This window comes from Neoarius graeffei, chromosome 6 (assembly GCF_027579695.1).
Source record: "Neoarius graeffei isolate fNeoGra1 chromosome 6, fNeoGra1.pri, whole genome shotgun sequence".
NCBI lineage: Eukaryota > Metazoa > Chordata > Actinopteri > Siluriformes > Ariidae > Neoarius > Neoarius graeffei.
Window position 1 is genome coordinate 79,855,503 of NC_083574.1, and position 10,532 is coordinate 79,866,034.

Sequence of the window (10,532 nt, forward strand, 5' to 3'; positions counted from 1 at the left end):
TAAAAGTGTGACTTTTCATGGAAAACACAAAATTGTCTGGGTGACCCCAAACTTTTGAACGGTAGTGTAAATGCAGAAGGTGTGTTTATTAATACAAGTGAAGACAGGTAAACAATCCAGAACGGCAGGCAAGATCGTAAAACAGTGAAAGAGGCAATAAGTCAAGTGAGGCACAAACAGGCTATCGTAGACTCGGCAGAATCAAAGACGAGAAACAGGAAATCAGGGATCAGGAAACCAAGCAAGGAAATAAGGCTTGGTAATGTGTCAGCAACGCAATTCAATATTTCGCAAAGTAAGTGCGTTTTCACAGTTTTTATATCAGCATGCTGATTGCACCTTAATCCTGTGCAGGTCCAAGTCGTTTACGGCGCATGTGAGAGAGTCCGTTTGGCATGCACGCTGTCCGGAGAGTGCCCGAGAGTCTATCTGATGCATGTGCCAAGGTGTGCAGGTCTGACACTCGTGCACGAAATTAGTACAAAAATTAATGTAAATATAAATATCTTATGCCAAATTATTATAGCATGTTCGAAAAAATAAAGAAAAAATCAGAATCCTCGTCTCCAATTTACGAGTCCAAATCCAAGTCCGAGTCATCAGTGCTCAAGTCCAAGTCAAGTCACGAGTCCTTAAGATTATGGCACGAATTGGACTCGAGTCCAAGTCCTGGACTTGAGTACTACAAGCCTGCTCTGGAGCAATAGAAAAAGGTTATATGGTCTGATGAGTCCCGATTGACCCTATTCCTGAGCAATGGGTGTGTCAGGATAAGAAGGGAAGCACTTGAAGCAATGCATCCATCATACATAGTGGCCACTGTACAAGCCTCTGGAGGCAGTGTGATGATCTGGGGTTGATTCAGTTGGTCAGGTCGAGGCTCAGCAACACATTATGGGGCAATAAAATGAAGTCAGCTGATGATCTGAATGTACTGAATGACCAGGTTTTCTCTCCTGATGGTACATGCATAAAATTAGGGCTCAAATTGTGAAAATGTGCTTTAGGAAGCATGAGGAATCATTTTCATACATGAATCGACCATTACAGAGTTCCTTAACCCCATTGAAAGCCTTTGGAATGCTGGAGAAGATGTTAGAGTGGTTTGATGCTCCCATCGTCAATACGGTGGGATCTTGGCAAAGAATTAATGCAACTCAGGATGGAAACAAATGTTGTGAGGTTGTCGAAACACTAGCACAGTGAATGTGCACCATAATCAAAGCTAAAGGCAGTCTGGTGAAATATTAGTGTGTGAGACGAATGGGTGGAGCAGAGCTTAAAGACTTTGTTTAGATAATGCAATAATCGCTGGTGCACAAAAACAGTTTAATAAACATTTTTCTGTTGTGTTTTGCTACAGTTTAAGCAAAGACATGTTACACGTGCAATTTATCCAAAAACTGAAAAATGTTTGACATGACCAAAGTTTCATACACCAGCAGTTCCTTTGGTCCAATTACAGGACAAAATAATCTTCATCCACCACATTTGTTGCATATATGTAAACAATATATAAACCTATATTTTTTACATCTTTCCCAGAACTGGGAACATAGCCGAAAATGTATTCAATCAAAACTCATAACAGAAGGGCAGTTGCTAGAATGGTCACTAAACATATATTCAACACAGATATTTATGTAGAATGCATTTATGGACTCTCCAGTCCAAAGTATTTGCAAATTAAACTCTAATGCTGTGTCTGGAATCACTCACTATATAGGGAATTCTATATAGAGGACTATATAGTGAGCTCATTGGCAAAATGAAAAAAAAAAAAAACACTTTCGGACACTACTCCGCCACGCTGTTATTTACGTCATTACTGTCGCACAGTTAAAACGTGCCAGATCAGTTGGCTGGTGGGTTTTCAAAATAATAAATACATGCGTGTATTTTTGTGATAAATCCATATTATACTGAGCGTATTTCCCACATTAATCAATACAAAGTACTTTGTGTCTGCGACTCTTGATTAATTCCTCGCTCTGCACTGTAACTTTTATTCTTGTATCTTATCTGTCTTATTCTATTTTAGCTTTTTTCTATTCTCTTACTATTTTTAATTGTACTCGAATGTCCGTTTATAATGTGTTTCTTCCTCCGTCCATTCACTCCCAAAACACTTTTTTCTTTCAGCGCAACTGCAATACATGATGGTATATATTGCTTGGTTAGTGACCACTGGTTGTACACTACTTTTCACGGTGCATTGTGGGATACTTTGAGTGCACTATATAGGGTGTAATAATTCTCACTATACATTCGGACAGCACTACAAAATGGCGACCTCACTATATAGTCCACTACATAGGGAGTAGTGAGTGATTTCGGACACAGGGTAAGTCTTTATAATTTGTCATTTCCGTGTCTGTACTACTTTGCCACAATTTCAGCCTGACTGTGCTTGAATACCTCAATACCGAATTAATCCCAGTCTGACAGTTTGCACGTTCGTAACAATTCATACAACTCATTTTGTTTGAAAAGCTACAAAGATCAATAGATCTATTATTAAAATAGCTGCACAAATAGAATTCAATTACATCTAATTAAATTAAGGTTAGGGTTTGAGTTGGAGGCCTGTGAGCTGGCCTAGTGGTTAGCGTGTCCGCCTGTCAACTGGGAGATTGCGAGTTCTGCTCGTGGTCAGGTCAAAGCAAAGACTATCATAAAAATGGTACCTACTGCCATCTGGCGAGGCACACGGCAATACAGATGTGATTAGGGAGTCAAACTCTCACGGTTACCAAAGGACCAGTCCCACACTGTAACCCTAGCTATATAATAGGTGAGAGGCCAAGGGCCGGAGAAATGGAGATTGATGCCACACCCATGTGCCCCAAGAGCTGGTTTGTACTGGGACAGGAGACTGCCTGGGAAGACTAGGTCCTGGTGTGGGAGGGACTTTGACTTGACTTGACTTGACTTGACTTAGGGTTGGGGGAGGGGTTAGCATTCCTCCACCGAACCCTTTTCTCTTTGCAAAATCCATAAACATCTCCCTCACATGAGATGTTTGTATGCATTCTTTGTGAAATCAGGTTTCTACGGTGTTTCAGTGTTCAAGGTTTAGAACGTAACGCTAAAGTTTGGTTTAAATGTTGATTGATAGACTTTAGCAGCTGACTTACTGTATATGATACCAGTTTTCTGTTCTTTTTTTTGTAATACGAAGAACTGTTGAAAAAAGAAGTGTTGAAAATTTGTCTGTGATAATCGTCCTTAGGCTATAAATACAGTGGGAAATGATTAGTGGGATATATATATATTTATTATTATTATTATTTATTTATTTATTTATATTTTAAGATGGCTACACCTTTGAGGGCACATTCACCTGACCAAAATTGTACCTGGACTTTCATGGTATATATTTTTTTAAACCAATAAGCCATTGGAATAACTAGTCACTTCTTTCATCTATTTTCTGTTTCTCTCGAATTACATTGCAGAGCTTGAGAGAGAGAGAGAGAGAGAGAGAGAGAGAGAGAGTATGGCAGCGTATATCTAAAATGAGCCTTACATCATACATTCTTGCAGCTTGCGGCCATCATAAATACTAATAAGATGCATCAGCAGTCATATTTCTCCCCTTCTTTCTGATAAAAATGCTGACCAAGGATTATTTGTCTTTCACACCCCGATAAACTGCATTACATGAGTATTATCATTTTAGAAGCTTGTTCTTTGCAAACCGATCCAACAGCTCCATGCTCTTTCCAGAGCCCCACAGAGCAACAAACGGCAGAACAGTACAAGGGAAGACTGCAGTGTTCTCACGCCCTCAGGACCGGGCCAGGCATGAGCACACACAGCAGTAAGCTCCAGAACATACACACATCCTCTCAGCTCAAAGGTTTGTCCCAGTCAGGATCTGACCTCCTCACTGGAGAACACAGGCTCAAACCTGAAGATCTGAACCCGGGCAGGAATAAAGCCAGGTTTCTCAGAAAGCACATGCTTTCTCCTTAGGGGAGCATGTACAGTCAGGTCATTCTGACAACACAGCAGATCCCTAAGCAGACTCAAGACAACATTTACTCCAGTCACCTACGTAGACAATGCAGCAAGACATATTCGTCAGATTTCCTTGAACGCACTGAAATGTGAAAGCTGGGCATGAAAATGATCAGGATCTCGATCTGTATATTTTTACAGCTGACTCTTGTATATCTGATCCTGCTGCAACAGAATTACATGGAGAGGATCTGCTGAAATGGAAAGTCTATGGATCCACACCCAGTGACAGACAGAAGGCTGGTCGAATATTCTCTATTCACCATCCAGCATAGCAAGGTCAGGATCACTGTTTTATATTAACAGGGTTCAAATCCCAATCTGAATCCGGGCAATGGAGTCCGAAGACCTCCAGGTCACCAAATATAGCAATAAAAATAAAAATAAAAAATGTTGTTAATGTTGTTTTCACTGTGTCTGATTAAATCCCTTGCACAGATCTTTATTTCAGACCAGGCAACACCGCCCATACGAGCAACAAGTGCAACAAAGAAATCAATGAACAACAGGTGGCTCTGAGATCATGCACAATGTTTCCATGCACATGCAAAGAAAAGAAGACGGATAGGGAAAGATCAGAGTGCACCATCAGCACTCGATCCATGAGGAGAGAGTCCAGCTCTGGGTTAAGTTAAGTTAAGAAGCAGCCCAGAATAGCGCGTAAAGCAGCCGGCTTAGAGCTTACCACAGCCTGGAAAGCGAGCGCAAGAAGGAACAAGGCGGTCCTCTGGTGTCCCCGGGACATCAAACCGTCTCTGTCTCTGGTCATCTTCAGGTCCTTGAGAGCCACTTTACACCGTGTCGACTCTAAACAACAGGGCCATGGTGCTCAACTTGGTTTAACAGTCTAATAATGAGAGGAAAATTAGAGGCGCAGTGCGCAGTATAACGGTGCGGAAAGTCAGGGGTCCACCTGGATGCGTCTCGGTCCCTGGTTCCTTGACGCGCGCGCGCACACATTCCCCACCACCTCCTCCTCCTCTACGACCTCCTCCCGCCTTCCCTCCTTCCACCTGCTGCCCTTAAGAAGCTTTAGATCCCGGCTCACTGACTTCAGATCTCATCCTCTTTAGTCTCCTGCTGAATGGTTGCGTTCTGCGCCGAAGCGCAACCGAGCGCGTTATGAAGGGCGAGAGCGCGCAAGCGTGTGTGACACATACACAGAGATAGAGTGGTGTGGAAGCTGGCAAAGAGAAAGCCTGTGCGTTCTCAGGTTGCCAGATTTGGTTCGAGTCTCCAACTCCAGAAAGCCTGGGAATGAAGATGTGCTCAGGGTCTGCACAGGAAATTTATGAAGTTGAAGATTTTTTTTTTTTACTCTGTGCCAGATAACATTTGGTCTCTCTCTCTCTCTCTCTCTCTCTAAAAAAAAAGAGTTAGTCTTTTGATAGAGCCGTTTTCCCACAGTCGATTCTCCTCAGTTCAGTGTTAATATTTTACTCTTTGTGGTGGTATTTGACCCTATTCAATGTGTCCTGAAATTAACTCTTGGAGTAGTTCAGAGCCACCGTCAACTCTGTTACACAATGACTCTGTAATTGTAAATACAGACTTCATGTTCGGTGGTGTAGGGCCTTTCTGTGTGGAGTTTGCATGTTCTAACCCGTGTCTGCGTTGGTTTCCTACGGGTGCTCCGGTTTCCCCGACAGTCCAAAGACATGCAGGTTAGGTTAACTGGTGACTCTAAATTGACCGTAGGTGTGAATGTGAGTGTGAATGGTTGTCTGTGTCTACGTGTCAGCCCTGTGATGACCTGGCGGCTTGTCCAGGGTGTACCCCGCCTTTCGCCCGTAGTCAACTGGGATAGGCTCCAGCTTGCCTGCGACCCTGTAGAACAGGATAAAGCGGCTAGAGATAATGAGGTGAGATGAGATGTTCGGAGGTGTAGTGGTTAGCGCTGTCGCCTCGCAGCAAGAAGGTCCTGGGTTCGAGCCCAGTGGCCGACGAGGGCCTTTCTGTGTGGAGTTTGCATGTTCTAACCCGTGTCTGCGTTGGTTTCCTACGGGTGCTCCGGTTTCCCCGACAGTCCAAAGACATGCAGGTTAGGTTAACTGGTGACTCTAAATTGACCGTGAGTGTGAATGAGAGTGTGAATGGTTGTTTGTGTCTATGTGTCAGCCCTGCTGCGATGACCTGGCGACTTGTCCAGGATGTACCCAGCATTTCGCCCATAGTCAGCTGGGATAGGCTCCAGCTTACCTGCGGAACAGGATGGGCGGCTACTGATAATGGATGGATGTTATAATCACGCTATCTGTTATCACCCAAATGAGGATGGGTTCCCTTTTGAGTCTCTTGAGGTTTCTTCCTCATGTCATCTCAGGGAGTTTTTCCTTGCCACCATCGCCACAGGCTTGCTCATTGGGGATAGATTAGAGATAAAATTAGCTCATGTTTAAAGTCACTGAAATTCTGTAAAGCTGCTTCGCGACAATGTCTATTGTTAAAAGCGCTATAAAAAATAAACTGCACTTAATTTTGCTCCCACTCCAACTCCAAATTGTCTCTCTGAACTCAAAATAGAGCAAAATTACCTTTTTTTCGGAAAATACTTTTAATTCTGGAAAAATTGGTCAGCTTTTTTTCCTGTGTATGGAGAGAAAGACTTCAGGGATTTAGGGTTTTGTTTTCCTTCCCCATATTTGAGAAGGGTGTGTGTGTGTGTGTGTGTGTGTGTGTTTGGAGGGGGGTAACATTTTGGGACAAACTCTGAACATCTCTGAACATGAAAACGTACTTAACTTAGCCACAGAGCTGTTGAAGCAGTTCTCAAAGCTGATTGGTTAGAAAGCATTGATTAATTAAATAATATTGGCTAGCGTCGAGTGGTATATCAGATATATTCCATTCAGCTAGCATGATATTGAACGAGTCAAAGAATGGTATATAATAGGAAAAGTATGTGATAATTACACATATTTCCCTGTACAAACCAAACAGCACTTAAATTCAGTGGGAATTTAATAAATGATAACTTGTGTGAAAACTATTACTAGTAGAACCAAGTATAAGTAAGTAAGTAATTATAGTAGAAACTAAGTTACTACTAAGTACATAAAGTAACTCCTTTGTAATACAACAAAATAGGAGTGTAAAAGAAAGCAGTAATTAAACAACTATTTAAACATAAGACAAGATCAGGCACCAGATTTCTGAGTAACTCCTTTTCGATTACAGTGGAAATGGAAAATACCGTACATTTTGTACATGGTATGTAAAAGGAAACTATTCTCTCGAACATTCTGGGTAGTAATATTGTCAAGAACTATTTAAATAACATTGGCTGGCGTTGAGTGATATATCAGATATATTCCATTTAGCTACCATGATATTGAACAAGTCGAAGACTCATTCGATATCATGCTAGCTGAATGGAATAACTGATATACCACGAAAAAAGTCAGCCAATATTATTATTATTATTATTATTATTATTATTATTATTATTATTATTATATACGCACTCCTTTCGGGTGTTCAACATGTCTTTCTCTTTCAAAATTCTCTCAAAATCTTCCATATTTAACAAAGCAAACCTGGTGGCCATGTCTGTTTACAAATTGTCACAGTCGCTCGCTAGCATGGAAGTTTTACATCTCCAACGAGTGACTTCATGTTGTCTTGACAACCATGCAATATCTCATCTCATCTCATTATCTCTAGCCGCTTTATCCTGTCCTACAGGGTCGCTGGCAAGCTGGAGCCTATCCCAGCTGACTACGGGCGAAAGGCGGGGTACACCCTGGACAAGCCGCCAGGTCATCACAGGGCTGACACATAGACACAGACAACCATTCACACTCAAATTCACAACTACGGTCAATTTAGAGTCACCAGTTAACCTAACCTGCATGTCTTTGGACTGTGGGGGAAACCGGAGCACCCGGAGGAAACCCACACGGACACGGGGAGAACATGCAAACTCCGCACAGAAAGACCCTCGCCAGCCATGGGGCTCGAACCTGGACCTTCTTGCTGTGAGGTGACAACGCTAACCACTACACCACCGTGCCGCCCCCCATGCAATATCGTAAACCATATTCAACGCTCATTCTCCATTGGGTAGAGTGATGTAATACATGAAAGATAAGCGACATGCTAACAATACTGCATGCTATCAAACCAAATGAATGAAACCTGCTAGAAGGGAATAGAACACATGTTTTTATTCAATTGAAAAAGTGACCTGGATGTATAATAGTTTTCCATAACAGTAGCTCGGCGCTTATTTAAGCATGCTCTTCGATCTGACATGTTATCTATAGATATTTCTATGATAACAGCTCAGTCACAGGGATCTAATCTAAGCCTAAGAATATAAAATCCTGCTGTTAGCTATTTAACAAACAAACAAACAAACAAACAAAAAAGAATCTGTAAGGAAATTTATTTCACATTTATGGAAGGAGTCTCCAGTGTCAGCACTTTGTAAGAGTCAGTAAGTAACATTCTGCAGGTGGCACGGTGGTTCTGGTTTTGAACCTGTTCTTTGGCTGGGTTCTTTCTGTGTGGAGTTTGCATGATCTCCTCATACCTGTGTGGGTTTCCTCCAGGGGATCTGGTTTCCTCCAGCAGTCCAAAGATATGTGGATTCGGTCAAGTGGCAACTCTAAATTCACATTTGTATGAGTGTGTATCTCTGCTTGACTCTCTTACCCCTTTATGACCAAGAGGGAACGGGTTCAGTTCTTGTTTGCGCACCAAATTTTGAACCATTTGGAGCATCCATCCATCCATTATCCGTAATCACTTATTCTGTCCTACAGGGTCGCAGGCAAGCTGGAGCCTATCCCAGCTGACTACGGGCGAAAGGCGGGGTACACCCTGGACAAGTTGCCAGGTCATCGCAGGGCTGACACATAGACACAGACAACCATTCACACTCACATTCACACCTACGGTCAATTTAGAGTCACCAGTTAACCTAACCTGCATGTCTTTGGACTGTGGGGGAAACCGGAGCACCCGGAGGAAACCCACATGGACATGGGGAGAACATGCAAACTCCGCATAGAAAGGCCCTCACTGGCCGCTGGGCTCGAACCCAGGACCTTCTTGCTGTGAGGCGACAGTGCTAACCACTACACCACCATGCCACCCTCCGTTTGGAGCATTTTGACCAAAAATAAACTGGCTCAGAATTTGAAAAATGTATTCCCAGCTGGAACCAAAATATAACTGGTTTTTTTTTCTAGTGCAAATCATGATGACATCAGTGGGCATGTCATAAGTTTATAAAGGAAGCGGCAGACAGTAATGGAGAACGCAATGGAAAAGGATACAGAAAAAATTGACTGAAAACAAATGTCTGCAATAACAGACCAAAAGCTTGCAGGTAATCAATGTGCTCCGCCATCTTACCACTACTGTTTACTCCCGTTGCGTATTGTGCAACACCCTCTGTTCATTACACATCCTTGATTACAACTGTTCCACTCAAAACTGGTGAAAACATGGGCCAGCTCTCTAGCTGCTACCAAGCTTCAAAGGATCCTGAACAGAACCGGTTCAAGAACCCATTCCTTGTTGGTCGAAAAGGGAAAGAATGACAAGTTGTGTTTTCTTGTCGACTAAAAGTAAGGCTGGTGACGGAACAGCTGTTTATAGCTGCTATAATGTAAGCGATAAGTGATCATTTGTTTTGATAAACTATAAAAAGCAAAATGTGCCAACCATTAATAAATTAAAAAATTGCAATCATTGGTATATCACAATGCTATAAGAGGAATACCACACATCAGGATCTGCTGTAATAGGAAAATAATCCACTTAAGTGTGATAACGGTATCACACCACCCTGGAGTAGTTCATTTTCCGAGAAAAGCATGGCCCATCATGTATTATTTTTTCAGAACAGCAGCTCTGACAGTACAGTTGACTGTGACTGAAATTATACGTATGTATTAATGCTTTCATTCTAATGCGATATCATCTCATCTCATCTCATTATCTCTAGCCGCTTTATCCTGTTCTACAGGGTCGCAGGCAAGCTGGAGCCTATCCCAGCTGACTATGGGCAAAAGGCGGGGTACACCCTGGACAAGTCACCAGGTCATCACAGGGCTGACACATAGACACAGACAACCATTCACACTCACATTCACACCTACGGTCAATTTAGAGTCACCAGTTAACCTAACCTGCATGTCTTTGGACTGTGGGGGAAACCAGAGCACCCAGAGGAAACCCACGCGGACACGGGGAGAACATGCAAACTCCGCACAGAAAGGCCCTCGCCGGTCACGGGGCTCGAACCCAGACCTTCTTGCTGTGAGGCGACAGCGCTAACCACTACACCACCGTGCCGCCCTATGCGATATCATTTCAGCAGGAAAAACCCGTTACCTGGGACTTGTATAACAGAAGAAGAAGAAGCTTTTATCTGTCACATGTACACTCAAGCACAGTGAAATTCCTCCTCTGCATTTAACCCAGCTGAAGCAGTGAACACACACAAGTGAGCACATACCCAGAGCAGTGGGCTGCTATGCTACAGCGCCCAGGGAGCA

At 42.8% G+C, this 10,532-nt stretch overlaps 1 protein-coding gene across 1 annotated transcript in view; it reads right to left on the reverse strand.

The window, feature by feature from the left end:
• LOC132888096 (protein jagged-1b) overlaps window positions 1–5,183 on the reverse strand; it is a 145,154-nt gene extending 139,971 nt beyond the window's left edge. The window contains exon 1 of the mRNA XM_060924084.1: window positions 4,709–5,183. Within this exon, the coding sequence (XP_060780067.1) occupies window positions 4,709–4,792 (84 nt within the window). The 5' untranslated portion in view covers window positions 4,793–5,183. The remainder of the gene's footprint in view (window positions 1–4,708) is intronic.
• Between the last annotated feature and the right edge of the window lie 5,349 nt (window positions 5,184–10,532).